At 30.2% G+C, this 18,149-nt stretch overlaps 1 protein-coding gene across 2 annotated transcripts in view; it reads right to left on the bottom strand.

Moving 5' to 3' along the window:
- Positions 1-1,671: 1,671 nt before the first annotated feature.
- The window catches only part of LOC111617921 (translocon-associated protein subunit alpha-like), a 53,376-nt gene continuing 36,898 nt past the window's right edge, over positions 1,672-18,149 (bottom strand). For both annotated transcript variants that reach the window (XM_023359299.1, XM_023359290.1), the window contains exons 5-9: positions 13,149-13,280; positions 12,987-13,066; positions 7,876-7,954; positions 7,705-7,804; positions 1,672-2,035 (exon numbers count right to left, since the gene is read on the bottom strand). In XM_023359299.1, coding sequence (XP_023215067.1) covers positions 1,956-2,035; positions 7,705-7,804; positions 7,876-7,954; positions 12,987-13,066; positions 13,149-13,280 — 471 coding nt within the window. In that variant the 3' untranslated portion in view covers positions 1,672-1,955. The remainder of the gene's footprint in view (positions 2,036-7,704; positions 7,805-7,875; positions 7,955-12,986; positions 13,067-13,148; positions 13,281-18,149) is intronic.

The following is an 18,149-nucleotide window of genomic DNA, read 5'->3' as shown; positions in this document are numbered from 1 at the left end:
TGTTTAATATATAGTTCCAGTTTACTTGTGCTAGTTTTTTGTCTGATCCATCTATTTAATTATAAAAAATAAAATTGATAATAAAACTTTATATATTAATTAAAGAATTTTACTGGAGGAAAGTATCATTTTGTAATATCCATAAGATCTTACTATAGTAGTAATAATTATTTTTTATGCCAAAAAATTCATCCATTATCATTCATGATGAGATTAAGCTGTAAAATCTGCTTTTGATGTTTCTGTACACTCAAATAGATCCATTATGGGTTTTTTTTTTTAAATTTGTTTTTGTGTGTGTTGGTATGATTAACTGCAGTTGTTATTAAATGATAACAAAAGAATAATTGAAGGGCTTGTAGGAGGAGGAGGTAATTGACTTTTCATGAAATTTGAGTTACAATGATGGACAAAACTTTAAAGACAAGCAAAAATTCCACTTAAACTACTAACTTAATTTAAATTATTGGTTCAATCATGCTTTAAAAAAGTAAATTAATTAATAGGTTTATACAATAATGAAAGAATAGTGTTGGAATAGTTTTTCAAAAAGTAGAAAACCAGGTAATTTATGTTGACAAAAATTTAAATACAACTGAAAAAATAACTGCAAATATAGATCTAAAATCTTGTGGACTCTACATTTTTGAATAACCTCAAAAATGCAGCCTGGCATATTCTTAATGTTTGAATATGGAAATTGATATAGCATGTCATGCTTTCTCCACTGCAACTTTTAAGTCTTTTACTGAATTGAGAGTATACCCCAGACATTCTCAATCGGGTTTATATCTGGAGATTGAGATGGATGATCCAACAGTTGGACTTGATTTTGCTGAACCCAATTTTTTGTGATGTAAAATGAATGGACAGGTGCATTGTCTTGCATTAAATAACTTTCTGCCTACTAATTTTTGTACATTTGGAAGTAATTTCAATCAACTCCTGATAGTTTTTTGAATCCATTCATCCATTTATAAATTAAATAGGTGACTTCTTGCAAAAAACAGCACCCACACCATAATGGAACCACCACCCATTGTCATTGAGATAAAATCTTGAAAATAATAGTTCAGGCCATCTGAACCATCCAGACTGAACACTTTTCATCTGAAAAATAACCTATTGCCATTCTGTATCCCAAGACATGTGATTTCATACATAAGTCAATATTGCAGTTTTATGTTTTTTAGTTAAGGGAGGTTTTCTTTTCAATTTCTTTCTTTTAAGTCATCCTGATGATTTTATCACTCTTTGAACAGTACAAGGATGAACTTTTAACTAATTGATTCACAATTTTTGATGATGATGTCACACTGTTACTTGCAATCCTCTAAATTTGCTTATCTTGCATTAAACTTAGGTCTTCTACCATTGTTTTCAGAGTTGTATTACACATTCAAGCACAGCTGGAGTTGGAGTTTGCTTGTAATGGCATTGATGATACATTGCTTGAGATGATTTATGTTTTGTATCTTCTCCTGATATATCATGTACCTCAAATAAATGCCTCCAAAGATAAAAATCAACTGGGGCAAGGTCTGGGGATCTGGGAGGCCACTCCACAGGAGTGTTAAAAACCATATGTATGAAAACATGGGATATATAGCCAAATATATATATTCANATAATATGTAAAAAATCTGAGCATGTGATGATTTAAAGCCATGTTAATTATAATATTAAAAATTTTATTTGCAAGTAAATGAAATAAATTAAAAAGTAACAACCCAGCATAAATATCATGTAAACTGATGTGAAAAACAAGATCATTTTTTTTTTTTTCCAACACGGGGTACATCTCCATTTCTGTCAATCATCACCACCACCTGATTCATTTACGCTTACACTCGTCATTCTATTGTCTCCACTTTTTACAGAATCATTCATTCAAAGAACATTTTGAACTGGCACTTTCAATTCAATTTTTGATCGTGCGAATAAAATCCTGTTTTTTATTCGTCAATGTTCCCTGTTCTGCGTCTTGCTCGCCGTTGTCGAGGTGACTGTCGGGGAGATTTCCTTGGTGATTTTCCTAAATGATTGGAAAAAAGTCTTAAGTTAGATATTATTGTTATAAAATTCAAAAATAACAGTTGTATATAATTTTACTTTATACAGTCTTAGAAGAATCAAATCAATTTTTAATACTAGTAGTATTCTACAGTAGTATACTAGATGATTATACTTTTTCCCTTCAAATCTTTGTCCTGAGCGATGAGTAGAGCCGAAAATATTCGCTTTTGGCAAATTTCTCAGCTATATTTGCCTGGAATGAGCATCTTTCAATTAGTACTAATTTAAAAATCCGGTCTCAATATCACTAAACTTTTTTGGTAAAAATCAGCGATTTTTATTCTAACTGGAGAATTTGGCGATAGGTGGTGAAATCATCAGTTTTCCATTTGCTTCAGGCAAAAATGTCTAGAAAACAGTCAATTGAGATTAAAATTGATTCTGTGATTAAGGAATTAGGTGGCAATATATTTTGCCGTACTAAAAAGCAATTCTCTGTGTTAAGTGCTCTACACACGTCAACTACAAATGTGATACAATTAAGAAACAACTTTTGGAACATCTCAACAGTGCAAAACACAAGAAACATAACATGTCAGTCACAAACACTGTTGTTTGAAAATGGAAGTGGTTTTGATAAAGGAATGGTTGAAGCATTCACCAGTGCATATATTCTGCTTGAAAAATGAAAAAATGAAAAACTGAGATTGTTTCTCGAGAAATATATGAAGAAGCTGATCAAAAGTGTTGCAGGTATTTTTTTATTGTAATTAGTTTTTTTAATGAAACATTTATTTTATTGAAACTGATGCTGCTGTTTGCGATTATGCTTATAATTTAGCTGAAATATGATTTTATTTGAAATCTCAATGTGTTATTTATTTTTTTTATCACTGAGGGCACATCAAAAAACTATCTTCAACTCAGTAGCAGAAAAAATTAAGGACGAAATTAATGGACATGATGTCTATTTCATTGTTGATGAAACTAGTGACAAAGTGCAACGTAAAGTGGTCAATGTGCTTGTAGGAAAATTAAATGGTGAGAAAGCAAAATCAATGTTAATTGATGTGACATTTCACTCAACAGTTTGACAACATTATAATACAAGAATGTATACTCAATGTGTCTAGAAAATTGTGGCCAAATGATTTAAAATATTCAAAACTGAAGTTAATAGTGACAGATCAAGCAAAATAGATGAAGGCAGTAAGTGAGATTAAGAAAAATTCATTGATTTTTTCAAATGTACATCACGTCACATGTTTCGCTCATGCCTTACATAACGCTGTATTTAGGATTCAGAATGAGTACAAATTAACAAATTCACTTATATCAGAAATGAAGAATTTTTTGTGATGTCAAGAAAAAACAAAATTATTTTAAGAATGGAGTTTGTAATCTTCCTCCAGAACTAATTGTCACTTGCTGGGGGTCTCGGTTAAACAGTGCAAAGTACTATGTTGATAATTTTGATACTGTTGAGTGTTTCATTTTGAACTATAAAGAAAAATCTCATTCAAACGCTAGAAATGTTTTGGTGAAACTATTGCAAGAAAAGAAAGTTAACCTCAAGAAAGAATTATTTGATCTCCGTAATCTCGTCAAGCTATCAAATGTTATAATATCACTGAAAGAGCAATGACTCAGTGTAACTAAACAAGCTGAACTAATTGAAAATGCAAAAGAAATTGTTTCTGGATATCCTATATTTTCTCAAAAATTGAAAAAAGTTTTGCCAAGCAATCCTGATCTTATCAAATTTATGTCTTTTGATATGAATTTAAGTGATGAAGTTAATAGCGAGTACGCTCCTTTAGTTGTAGTCAACACTGAATGTTCATTCTCATTATATTCATCAATATTGGGTGATCAACGTCATAGTTTAAGCAAGGATTATTTGAAATATTTAAGTGTAATTCATTTTAACTCGTTTTTGAAATAAATAACTGGCAATTTTTTTTGGCAAATTTAAGACAAAAAATTGGTGATTTTAGGCCCAAAAACTGGAAAAACTTTTGGCTCTAGTGATGAGGGATGGAGCCTGACAGTGCTCATGAAAAAAGGTTAACATCCTGGACAAATAATTATGTATTAATAGTTCTAATCTGACCCTTAAGCTTAAGCTAAGCCCAGATTAGAATTTAAATACATAATTGGATCATTTATCCGATCCTTTACAGGCAAAAAGAAGTCATCTAAGATACTTTTTTTACCCATTAAAAATAAACTGTTAAATTATCAAGAATACTGCATAACAGGATGTGCAGGTCTAAAAATATGCATTGTTAAACTAAATTAATCTCTCTACATTAAAAATTTGTGAAAGTCAGAAAATCAAATCAATTTCATCATTACCATGAAATTTTTCCATCAAAATAGCCTGTCTAAGACAGACCCTATCAAACTTGAATTGAAAAGTGTGACAAAGTTTGGTGATAATTTCTTAGCTTTCCATGCAATACTTGCAAAATGATATTTAGTGTTTTAACATTGCTTTTTTCCTGTCTTATGATGTTAATTTATAAATTTTCAAAATAATTAATAAACATGATTGAGATTTAATGACATTAACTTCATACGCTGACACACAAACTACAGTTAAATATGTTTAAATCTTATGATTCCTATACATGCTAGCTAAGAGTATACACTATTTTTCAAATGGAGATAGTAATTAGAACTCATACATCATACTGAAAGACTCCTAGTGGCTATGCTTTGGTAGAAATTTTTCAATGTGTAAAAAGAAAATTGATTTTGTTTTTTAGACTAAGTTTACTTTGTCTAAAAAACTTAATTCGGAAAATTAGTGTAATGCATTAGCTTATTAAATAAAAAAGCATGTTACTTCTCTGTTAATTATTACTAAGAAAAATAAAAAAAGAATTCTTAATTATCAAATGAATGCTGCAAATTTTACATCTAAGTTAAAAAAGTTATTCCAGAAAAGTTTCACTTTCTCATTCATGAGTGAATAAAGTGGTAGAGGTTTATAGACATATGTGTCTGTCTCCTAGAACTGCACCTTTTCTAAATGATTATACTCTGTATAATCATTTAGAAAAGATACATTAATATGTAGCTTAATCTTTTGTAAATTTTTTTATCCGATGGAGATTATTAATATTAATAAAATTGAAGACAAAGTCTGCCCAAAAGGGACCACCTTGTTTCTTGTGTTCCAGAGTATACACATTCATGGTGAACGACCTTCCAGTAGGCTTGTTCCAGTAGATAAAAGCAGAAACACCCCATAGGATGGATGAAAAGCAAGACTTCTGTATGTCACCAGTTCCTTTTTTTGAAATTTTATAATTTTAATTGGATATATTTGTGTTTTTTAAATTCTGGTGGCATGTAACCTATAAAGGAAGGTATGTCACCATGAATATGTATAGTCTGGAACACAAGAAATAAATGGTGGTCCCTTTTGAGCAGACTTTGTCTTCAATTTTATTAATGTAGATTAATCATTTCTCTTTACAGCTATATGCTCCAAAGTTCACAGAGAAGTTTGAACAAATAAGATGTATAGCAGGTGATTTGAGGGAAAATGTCAGAAAACCATCAACAGTAACATCTGCAGAAAAAGCTGTTAAAACTCTTGCATTATGAAATACATCTCAACCATATGAATGTTATCAGGACCAACCTAAGAGGTCATCAATCATCAAACCACTTGATGATGTGGACTAAGAGAGGTTTTCTGTGCCCTAAATTCTCCAGTTTTGCTTTGTCTATGAACAAGCTGCATTGTTGTAATCGAGTGCACAAATAGTTGAGAATAATCAACCCAGTGTTTATTAAAGGTAATGTAACTGCTAATTAATGAGTTGATAGATGTTTCTCTCCCATTTGCAAGGCCATATCACACAATTGATAACAGTTATTGCCCTGAATTATAGACAAATGGATGGACTGACCTCCCCATAGTGTTGAAAATTCACTAGCACAAACCATAGAGCATATTTCAAATTTGTAATATATGTTCTACTTAAAAGAAATTCAATTCTATGTAGCCTGAAGATGGCCATTAATCAAGGCTTAAAATATTTGTAATTAAGAGTTTTCTATGCTAGTGAATATATTATTGTTTAGATATAAGGAATGCTTTTTACAGATAACTTTCCATGGAGTTACATTAATTCAATGAATGAGGACATCAATTAAATTAAGAATTTCATGCTACAGTGAACTCATCAAGAAAGTGACCCAAAAATTTTTTACATTGGTTTATTAGTGACCCATCATAAACTATTTTGAACACTGTAATGTGAAATCCTTAATTTAATGTAAATAAAAAATTATTAATGCCTATAATAATTTACATTAGAAAAGTCTAGAAAATTAAGGAATAAATTCGTAGAGAAATAAATTAGTTTATGAAGCTTGGCATTCAAGTAGATTTAATTATTTATCTTTTAAACACCAGTTCCTCATATACAGCTTTTGTCACAGGCTACATCAAAAAACACCCAATAAAGTTCTAATAGTCATTTTTTGGAATATTCCATATAAGGTATGTGTGCATTATTCACAAAGTAATTGCATTTAGATTGCTTTCCATATTGCCAAGGACATGCTACACCATGAAGGCACTTTTGGTGATGATAATTGATAGTGACTTGTGCAACATTTTATAGAGAATAAAATTAGTTTACAATTTATACTTTAAACCAAACTGTTTATTGGCAAGTGATTGGCATTTAGGATTTTTGAAAGAAAATGGTTTCTTCATTTTTAAGAAGCCCCTTAAACAATGAGTACTGGTTGAAATTTATTACAAAACTTTATCTGGCATTTAAAAGCTTAATTAATACAATATTTACAGAATGAAGTATTCATTTAAAGCAATTTTCAGCTTAAGATAGTACAGTGGCACCTGGTTAACTCAAATTGATCAAGGAAAAAAATTTCGACTTTGAGTAAAAAGTTTTGATTTATGGTGATTCAACTTAAAAAAAATCAATATTTTTTGCATTGGTTTATTAGTGACTGATAATAAACTATCCATACAATATTTCCATGGGTCTTATTACAAAGAATCATTGCATCAATGTAAATCTCTCACTGTGGCCCAGAAACTCAAAAACACTTAACTAAATGGTAAAATAAGATGCCAAGAAATACATTTCAAAATGGTTGATCTGTTCACTCCTAAGTGTTTACTTAGTAAGATTTTTTAAAAATTGCAATATTTTGTGCACTAGAATTGATCTGTTTTTTTATTTATCATCACAAATATACCACTTTTTAAATTATCAAAAATCCATTTATTTTGTCAGCTAGACAGAGAAATCCATCAGCAATAAAAAAAAAATGCTTTATGATGTTTACTTTCAGTTGTACATGGTTTCCATGCTTTATAAGAAGATTCTGATTAGTTTATTTTATAGATGAACATTAATTATTTTATTCAAATTAAAATTCCAGAAAGTTTAAGAAAATGCTGTATCAAAATCCCATTCAAGTTAAACAGTTCAACAAATTTGAGTTAACCAGTTTGATTTAACATGTAAATGCCTATGCTAGGCAATCAGGGAAAAAGAAAATGACTTCGAGTAAATGTAACTTCAAGTTATCCCAGTTTGAGTTAATCAAGTTCCACTGTAGTATCAAATTAAATATTTCATCTAAACTTTTCTAACCTATTTTTAATACAGAGTGAGAGAAAAATATATTTACTGATTTCCTGTAAGGTTTCCTTTGGTAACCAATCATAATCCACATCATTTGCATTTTGAGTTCCCATCTCAATTTTTTGTTTCATTGTTGGCCTCTTCTTCTACAAAAAATAATATATTTTAAAATATATATCCAATTATGTAAATCTTTAACAACAATTTCAAAATTTACCCCAAATGATGCCAAAAATTGCTGACCACCAACTAGAACCAGTACTCCACAAGCAGCAAGTAAAACATAAAGAAAAAACCTATGTAAGGAAAAACATTTTAAAACATCTACAAACTTTTAATGTATTAAAAAGGAAAACAAACTTGATTAACTTAGAAAAAATTTAAACTACTTATTAAGAGGAAAAATCTAAGCTGTTCTAAGTGTTGAATGAACACTTACATTAAAATTAAATCTAATTATATGGTTTATCATTAATCATTGAGAAAGATTTTAGCAAAATAAATGTTGCCATTCATTGATATGGTAAAATATATTAATAATCCATCATGTTATTTATTTTTAATGTCTTTAAAATGTTTGCTATACTTGGTCTGACACATTGACACAATGTACTCAAGGTGTTCTATGATAGGAAACCTATTGTGTAACTAAATTGTGCCTACATTCAGTTACTGTGAAAAATAAAATGAGTACTTCCCACTCCCAAAATCATTCTATATCGAGTTTAGCTGTTACCTATTTAGTTGTTAGCTCAGCCTGAGGAGGTGAGCTCAGTGGTTTAGAGGTAGAACACTTGTTTCTTACCCATTTGACATGGTTTGAAATCCTACTGCAACAATCTGGACCTTTACCCTCAAAAGTGAGTAAATTTCTGCAGCACAACCCTCTTGTTTTCCAGCTTAGTGTTCCATTCCAAGACCCTGTTATGAAATATCTTGTGTTTGGCATGGTTTGATCTGGATTTTCTTTTTGCAATAAAATGTCAAATAAAATTATGAAATGCAACAATAATTGATGCTGTTGATGATGTTAATAAATGATTTGTGCTTTGTAACAACAATAGTAAAAGTAAAAGGGCACATTTGGTCAAATATTGCTCAGTTGGATCCAGTATCCAACATGGTTTGTAAGTGTGTGTGTTTGTGTTTATGGGGCCCGTAAGAGCTTTTCAGGGCTAAGCCTCTCAAAGCTCTCTGCAGCCCCAAGGGAAACTAGGGAATGGGGAAGAAAGCTGGAAAATAGGCACAACTGTAGACTGTCAGTAGAGTTTATTACTTGCAGTTGTCATATATAGGTAACCCCTATATAACACTGAACTTCTATAGCATGGATTCACTCTAACACAGTTCAAGAATTGGGAACATCCCCTGTATAACACGGTGGTTTTATAGCATGGGTTCACTCTAATACGGTTCAGGAATTGGGTAAAACCCTTGTACAACATGAAATGTAATAAAGAGTGCGTTCTTTTATACTTCCGCGTAACTCCGTACGAGCGTTCTAATTGTTTTCGTGGCTACTTTGAATGCTCTTTCAACAATAATCCATTTAATGGTTAAATTTTACAATTGGGACCCTTCTTTTGCCTCTAAAAGCTCATTTTAGAATTATAGATTCCTCCATCACGATACTATCGATAGTGCGGGCGCCGCCATCTTTCTTTCACCGTCATTCCTAAATGCCTACAAACAGCAGTGCACTCCCATTGCAGAGCGACTGCTATTAACGAACGCACCCAAAAACTGTTACAGGTTGATGATGCTCATGCTGAGATCATATAGGATGAATAATCTTCTGGTAAAGTATTTACTTAAATAATAAATAAGTATTTTACCTATGAAAAAAATGAATAATAAATCCAATTTAAATAAGGATTTAACAGCATGTTTTTTAATTTTTGGAACCTAACCTCCCTTTTCGCACTAGTTCTTTGTTTCGTATAACACGGCAATTTTTTGGAACATAACTCCTGTGTTATACGGGGGTTACCTGTATAATGTAAGAACTAGACTAATAGCATTTCTGTTTATTTTCATCTTCAGAATATTTGGAAAATTTAATGATTTGCAATAAAATTAAACAATAGTAATTTAATTTTTACAGACAGTTTTGTATGAAAATGTTTTTCATTTCAAAAAACCCTATAACATCTACATTTTAAGTTTGCCTTCTGCCTATAACTCTTTCTTACCAGTATGACAATTTGTAGTAAACTGCATTCACAGAATGAAACCATAATTATACATATCATTATTCTAAACCTAATTATTCAGGAGTTAGTTTTCCTTCACAGCATACTTTTGAGTTGCACAACATATGATAGTCCTGGTATATTTTAACATTGTTGTCATAAAATTAAGTAGTATTATTATAACACTTACGTGCAGTGGCGTTACAGGAGTGGAGTTCCGGATACGGAAATTTAACCGACTTTTGGAGAAAGGTATTATCAGCTAGCACTTTCAGTAATGTAAAACTACCATCATCAGGCGGTACATAGAATACGATAGTTTAAGCTTTCCGAATGATATTCAGACAGTTTTACAAAATTTCAATATTGAATATTTCGAACAATATTTCTGACGGTTCAGCTGATTATGGTTTTCAAATATTATTTAAAGGTTCTTACGTCATAGCGTGTAGAAAAAATGATAATAAATAAATCTCATAGTGAGAAATGTCCGTAAAAGAGCATAGTTCATGCATGTATGTGCACCAAGGCAAAATAAGCCTATGAGTAACAAAGGAGTGTTTTTATCTTGCGTTGAGTTGTTTGAAAGCTGTTATCCAAATTTGTGGGAGCTTGAAAGTTGGGGAGTTGCACAGTATGGTTGTAGAAATGTAGAGTGTCTTCCAAATAAATAGCTCTTTTTGTTCATTGCAGTATTTTAGTAATTTTATTTCGTTCCATAGAGGCTGGTAGTTGTGGTCAAGTACTTTCTTTGCTAATTCTGTAACTAGCCTGTTATTTTTGATGTCTTCTTGATGTTCATGGATATGTGAACTTAATTTTCTAGCAGTAGCTCCTACATAACTAGTCTCTTCACCAGATACTGTGTGCTTTAGCAGGATTTGGTAGATACCAGATTTTTCGTTCAACTGGTACTTATCCCTATCATTACATAGCAGTCTTCTTAGATTTGGTTGCAGTGTAATTGGTAGAATATAACCATTACTTCTAAAAAGATGTGTAATTTTTAAGGAGTAGGGCCTTTTTAAGGAGATAAGTAGGGTATCAGGGAATGTGCTATTTTTAAGTTTTCTTTATTGGAAGGAAAAGATTGTGGAAATAATCTGGCGTTACAGGAACTCTACTCCTGTAATGCCACTGCACGTAAGTGTTATTATAATAGTATACGTCGGCGTGAAGTGCAAACTTATCATGAAAATTAAGCAGATTCTCTTTTCTATTAAATTACTATTTCTTTTGTACTTGAAAATTTTCTAAACTATTCCCAGTAAAAAACAGTATATATTTAAATGCTCTACATCTAATTAATACATGTGGAAAGTTGAGGTGCAAATTTTTTTTAAAAAATTCTAAAAAAAGTGTTCCTAAAAATATATAAAAATAAAACCTGCCTTTCATTGTGCAAAGAACATGTAAAACTTACATAGAATTTCAAATACATAAAACATGTAAAACTTGAAAAAAGATAAATTTAAATCAGTCAGTCATCTTTAGAATTTGATCCATTAATTTCATAATTTAAAAAAACAGTTGTTCTATATTTTACACAATCAGCATGAGGAAAGTAAATCATTGAACTGCAAAAATGATCTTTCCACATCAAGTATGTTCCTGTTGGTTTTCACTAAAAACTGTAGGATTTGTGATTGGAAAGATTCAGGAATTATATTTTTAATATTTGGATTTTTACTCAGGAGTATTCCAGTTTCTCCAATTCATCCAACTGATTTTTAGTGTCTAAAAAATCTCCCTCTGCTGCTCAATAGACAGACCACTTTCTTCATGCTTAGAAACTGAACTGCACAGAAACTTGTATGAATGAACAGTGTAAAGTTCCTGTAACATTGCTTCTTGTTTCATTGTGGCTGCTGAAGACTGTTTGTTCAGTTTATCTATGAATGCTCCCATGGATGAGAAATTTTCAGCATAAATACAAGCCTCTTGAATTCATGTGCCTCTACTCATTATTACATGTTACATGCCCTAACTGTTTCATATATCCTGCTAAGGCTGGGAAAAGGAAGTGACATGTCTCAGATTCAGATACATTAACTTTATATTTGAGCATGTACTCAGCATGTGTGGTGCCTGATTTGCCTACAATTTATACTGGTCTGTACAAGTAACCAACTTTATACAAAATGACAAAGTTCCATAATTTGACATACAATCATTGAAGTTAACAGTTTGCATAACAGTTGTGGAATTTGTCTTTTCTAATCTGTAAACTCTTAACAGCATGGATTATACTGACTACCCTCTTAATTAATGGACTGATGAGAATGACCTTTTAGCATATCTGATATTTCATTCAAAATAAAAAAAAAGGGTTGTTTCCTATTTCCTGTATTTTTTTTTAATTTGCTTCATATGCAGGTTGCACATAGCTTTTTCCTTAGCATGCTTTGGTCAGGGAATAAGTGTTTGTTATACTTTTGTAGAAAATTTTTGAATGCTGGATGATTTACCCTATTAAGAGTAATCCTGATTATTAAAGATGTAGCCAGTACACATGAAAATTCATTCTTTTTTGATTGCATTGAAGAATCTCACTTCAAGGTTACACAGCACATTATATATGTTGCTTAATCAATGAAGAGAGATTATTCTCATCCAAGTTCATGATAACACCATATAGTTCATCTCAAAATACTATTGTCATTAATACTATACAAAATACTATACTATTGTCATGTAATTCTTTAAATTTTAAAAGTATTTACTAATTCAGTTTAGATATTGGCATATCTAGCATTTTTTTAAACCAGTAAACTGTCATGTTATCACAACATCCCTTCCTTGCCTTCAAGAACAATAGAGTCTTTGTTATTTTCACAAAGGGAGGTATTTAAATATGAAAAAAATTAGAAAAACAAAATACTCAATTAAAGTGTAAAAAGAGGAAAACTATCAAAAAAGTGCTCAATAGTAAATAAAATGGAAAAGGAAATACTGATACCCCTCCAAACAATTGAAAACTTAATAAAGAACCATATTACGATACTTAGAAATAGCACCCTGCATAAATAACAAAAAGGAAAGGAACTCATCTTCCCAACTTTATTAATTAATAAAAATTATTACGATGAAAACTACAATATAATAAAATATAATTTAAAATGTGATTCAAACTTACGTTTCTCCATCAAGTCCTTCATCAATTTCTACAACATTAACAGTATCATTAAATACTGCATTCAAAAATCGTTTGCCATCCTAAAAATATTAATATTTATGAGTTAAATATCTTAAAAAGTAGAAATTAATAATAGTAGAGTTTCTTTTAAGAAAAGGTTACCGAATCTGCATATAAAAGATGAACTGTTAAACCAAACGGACGAGAACTGAATGTTTCACTGACATAAAACGTATAAAAAAAGGTTGCTTGTTGTTTAGGTTTTACAAGACGATTATAAGCAATAGTACTGAACTGAAAATAAAAGTGTATTTTTAAGAATATATCTAATAAATTTTATAATTTAATTCTAATAATTTAACAAAAAAGATAAGTAGGGTATCAGGGAATGTGCTATTTTTAAGTTTTCTTTATTGGAAGGAAAAGATTGTGGAAATAATCTGGCGTTACAGGAACTCTACTCCTGTAATGCCACTGCACGTAAGTGTTATTATAATAGTATACGTCGGCGTGAAGTGCAAACTTATCATGAAAATTAAGCAGATTCTCTTTTCTATTAAATTACTATTTCTTTTGTACTTGAAAATTTTCTAAACTATTCCCAGNAAAAAAAAAAAAAAACAAATATTAAAAACATAAGCAGCAGTGTCAATGTTAACATCTTTGTATATTCTTTAATAGACAAAGTTTTCACCGAAAAAATTTTTCCCTGCAGGGGAGAGAGATTTTTTATATTTTCCTTATCTGCTTCTATGAAGATCAAAGCTACTCATAAATTTCTACGACTATAAATGTTCAACATTTTAATTTTACTGTATTAAAAAAAAAATTGAAAAGAACGATGATAAATTATTCATTGGAAAATTTTTGTTAATACATATACATGTAAAAAAAGATTCTAATTACTAGGAGACTAGGTCATTTATGTATTAAATGTCCTCTAAAATTTTATTTTTATTAAAAAAAAAAACTCAATTTCTATGAACAGGGATCAGAAAAATATCCCATATTTCATATAGAACTTTGTATTAAAATACTTATTTGAAGATATATTATGTAAGATATAATTTTAATTGATTTACATCAGTTGTGAAAGTGCTATCTCAATCAAATTGATAATTAATTTAAATTTAAATTTAACAAATATTACAAGTTTGGTTAATTAACTTATAGATAACTGAACCAAGTTGTTAGTATAATAATACAGTAGAACCTCGATTATCCGGACTAATTGGGGATGAAGGTAGTCCGGATAAGGAAAAATCCGGATAATCGAAACAAATACTTTAATTTGTCTTTTAATGATAATACAACACGTTTTCTTTTCGATGACATATCGGTAACATTAAAAGTAAATACTGTATTTAAATCGTGATCAAATTTTCAAGAAACAAACGTTCGTATCGAATTTGGACTACTACTGATCAACGCTAACAAACTACCTATTGTTTAAAAGGCCCTCTGGTGGCGCAATAAGACGGATTTTATAAAATAAAAAGCAGTTTAAACTACATTTTTATGAATAAAAATTTGACAAACTATTTATCGTTTTATGACGAGTAAAATTTTTTCGTCGCGTTCACGGCTTTTAAGTAATGCATTAACCTTCGAAGCGCGAGGCCCTTCGGACCGCGAGGCATAGGCGGTGGCCCACGTCGTCCATGCCTTACGCCGCCCTTGGTCATAGAAACGATGTGATTTGAATATAAATTATTTATAAATACGTATGTCAAGTTTTTTATTACTACGTAAAATATATTTAAGAGTTTACGGCCACTGTGCCGGGTTAGACGTTGTAGAAACAAAAAAAGTTATGCACTCCATCACGTACATAAACAGTATCGTAATTCGCCAAGTACAAATCAGCAAATTCGTAAAATGTTTGTTTATTTTGAACAATCCGGATAATCGAAAATCCGGATAACAGAGGTCCGGATAATGGAGGTTCTACTGTAATAGCATTTAATAAGTAAAAACCTGTTATATTCCAAAAGATATATTCTGAATATCTTCACAACACTTGATTAGTTAATTTCTGGATGTCATGAATGCAACAAACGATCATAATTAATCTTTTTAAATGCTGTTTAAAGGGATATTTAATAGTCTAAATGCAACCAAATCTGACAAATGTAACTTTCATCCAATAAAAGTATTTTTTAAATAATAAAGTGAAAGCTCATTGTCAAAGTTGCCTGTATTAAAGTAATCGTTCAAATAAATTAATTAATATCTGTGAATCAAAAAAGAACACTTCTGCCATCCATAGTTATGAACTTCTCATAATCTACAAACTTATTACATCATCATTAATACAGGATCTCAAAGTCATACAACTCACAGTATAACAGATTAGTCAGTTAATGCCTGTTCTCTCTTCCAGGTAACAATGGTATTATTGATATCCAAAGAGATGTGGCCCTCCTAATGTTTTTATGGGGTTACTTGAAGGGATGTGAATACAATAATCACCCTTACTCACTCACCTAACATTTACAAAAGACTAACATTCAGCCCATTGTAAACAACAAATCAATAAAGACCTTGCAAAAACTTCTCAGAAAAGAATTAAATGCATTAGGGTTGTTATGAAGACCAGGATGGTCATTTTCAGCATTTAATGTGTAATGTATCCATTGGCTGTGAAACTTTGAAGATCCTGTAGTTTGGACTACATGATTCACTTGTGGCTTTTCAATTTACATTATGCAAAACTAATTAAATTATTAAAGATGGTAAAGAAAAACAGCCAACCATTAGTAAAACAATCTAATATTCTGTAAATTGACTTACATCAATAGATATTTCAGTCTTTGATGATATATGATTGATAATATTTATTCAAAAACAGCTAACAGACTTTATTCTAAATTTGGAATACTAGTATTTTCAAAACTCATTCTCAAAATTTCAATGTCAATTTCATGTTATATAATAAGTTAATACCAGATTATTCAAAAAGATAGCTTAAAAGCTATAAGATCAAATTGCTATATTTACAATCTTCAGAATTTGTGAACATTAGTTGTACCAGTAAAATGTTTGCTTCTCAAATTGTTTTTAGTTATAAAAACAATAGGAAAAATAAAGAAACAAATAAAATTTATTTATATAAAACTTATATTACTATTTTAATAAATTGAAAACAGATTTTGCCTTAGTGTATTCTGCATATATAGACAGATTAGATTCTGTTCTGATTAACTCTAACAAAGACTATAATATTAGTATCTCTCTGTGTCTCTTCTTCATATGTCCTTCTCAGAAAATATGCAAATAAACATGTAAACACCTTCATGGCTGATTTGCATGCAGAAATACACAAGTAAATGACATTTAATCATAGTTTTTCATTTTTTTCTTCTTCACTTAAAGGCTAATTTTTTCCAAAAAAATTACAACAGTCCTGATCAAAATTTACTTTATAATAGTCTTTCCATTAATAAAAATTTAAAATAATTGGAAATAAATTAAAGAATGTCAACTCGAAAAGTTATTTTCAGAACTGGTTTTATTCTGGATGGAGGAAATAAATTCAATCGTCGGAATGGCAGTGAAGGACACCACTAAAAGAAGAGCAAAATTGGGTACATTTTCACTTCTAATTATTATCTATATATATATATATATATATATAAAAATGGACATGTATGTCCTTATATTTCACTTTTTCGCCAAAACTACACATCGCACGTGAATGGTGTTTGTATGTGGTGGTAGCCCCAAGTCTCCATTCGTGCATAGGGGTGGTTGCGTCTCGATAGCTATAAGGGTGCGGGAGATATGAGGCTGAAAGTGGTTGAAAGTGGCTTTCTATTTCGAATGTTTTGTTCGAATTTGTTCGAATTAAATTCGAACATAAAATTCGAATATTGGTTCGATTATAGAACGATTGTAAACGTTCCAGAAACGTTGAAAATAGTTTGTTTGACTAAATGTAAAAATTCTCTAATTAGTCTGGAAACGGGGGACCTAATTCTTGCATTCTGTGAAAACGGGTAAGATTAGCTATAATGTAATTATCTTAATCTTCACTATCGTTACTTTTTGTCCAGCGAAGCAGGTCCTTGCAGCTAGATTCTAGATTACTTAGAAAAACAGTCTTTTATATATATAAAAAAAACTATATTACATACAAATAAAAACCCAGCAAAGCGGGTCCTTGCAGCTAGTTTTAAATAAAATTAAATAGTAAAACAGATGCAATGGGGCTCATCTACATCAAATAAACTTTAAAATGATGTATAAAATGTATATGATGATGTATAAAATGTAGATATAATTCATATGCAAGTATCTTAATAAACTGGAAATAGATTTTAGATTAGAATATTCTATATATACAGATGATCAGGCCCAATCATCATATCCAGGGTTTCTACTCAAATTTTTCTTAAATTCCTTGACTTTCCCTGACCAACTTTGTACAAATTCCCTGACTCTCAGGTCAAGTACAGTATGGCATATCAACAAAATAAAACAGCATTTAACTTACTATGCACATACACTATTGCTTCTCCAACTTTTTAATTATTTATTTTTTCTTAATTAACAGTTATATATTTTTTATGATTGCTAAATTATTAAAACTAAAAATAAAATGTTTTATTTAAATTAAAATAGTTTATTCTGTTATTAATCCACAACCATAAATCTACATGACTTTGAAAAAAAAAAATTTATTTACAATTCATTAAAAAATCCTGTATAATACATGTACAAAAGTACATATTTATTAAATTTATCCCTTAATAAATTTTCTGAACTTTATAAAATATTAATAAACAAGAAAAAATTCAAAAATTATTTCGTTATGCAATCAAAATTATTAAAATGAAAAATGACAAATACAGTGAGTCCCAAAAACTCGGCCTAATGTGGACCAAAGGGTGGCCGGGTTTGTGAAAATGCCAGGTTATTGGGAATGGGGTTAAAAAAGAATAAGTAAGAGTGTGGAGTCCTCAGAAAATACTGTACTGTACTTGTATGTATTGTTTGCTTGAGAATACAACAGAGAATAAACTGCCCAAATAACCTTAAACAAAGGAAAAGTACATACATACTTTATGAAGGCATAGAGCCTTTACTACATGAAAATGAAAATTAATGAATACACAGTGTACAGTAATTTACCTGATAAGACAGACCTCAGAAAAATACTTT

Source organism: Centruroides sculpturatus, unplaced genomic scaffold (assembly GCF_000671375.1).
Source record: "Centruroides sculpturatus isolate CEXI.00-Female unplaced genomic scaffold, Cexi_2.0 scaffold103, whole genome shotgun sequence".
Lineage (NCBI taxonomy): Eukaryota > Metazoa > Arthropoda > Arachnida > Scorpiones > Buthidae > Centruroides > Centruroides sculpturatus.
Note: the sequence above shows the minus strand (reverse complement) of the source record. Positions and strands in the feature narration are given on the sequence as shown.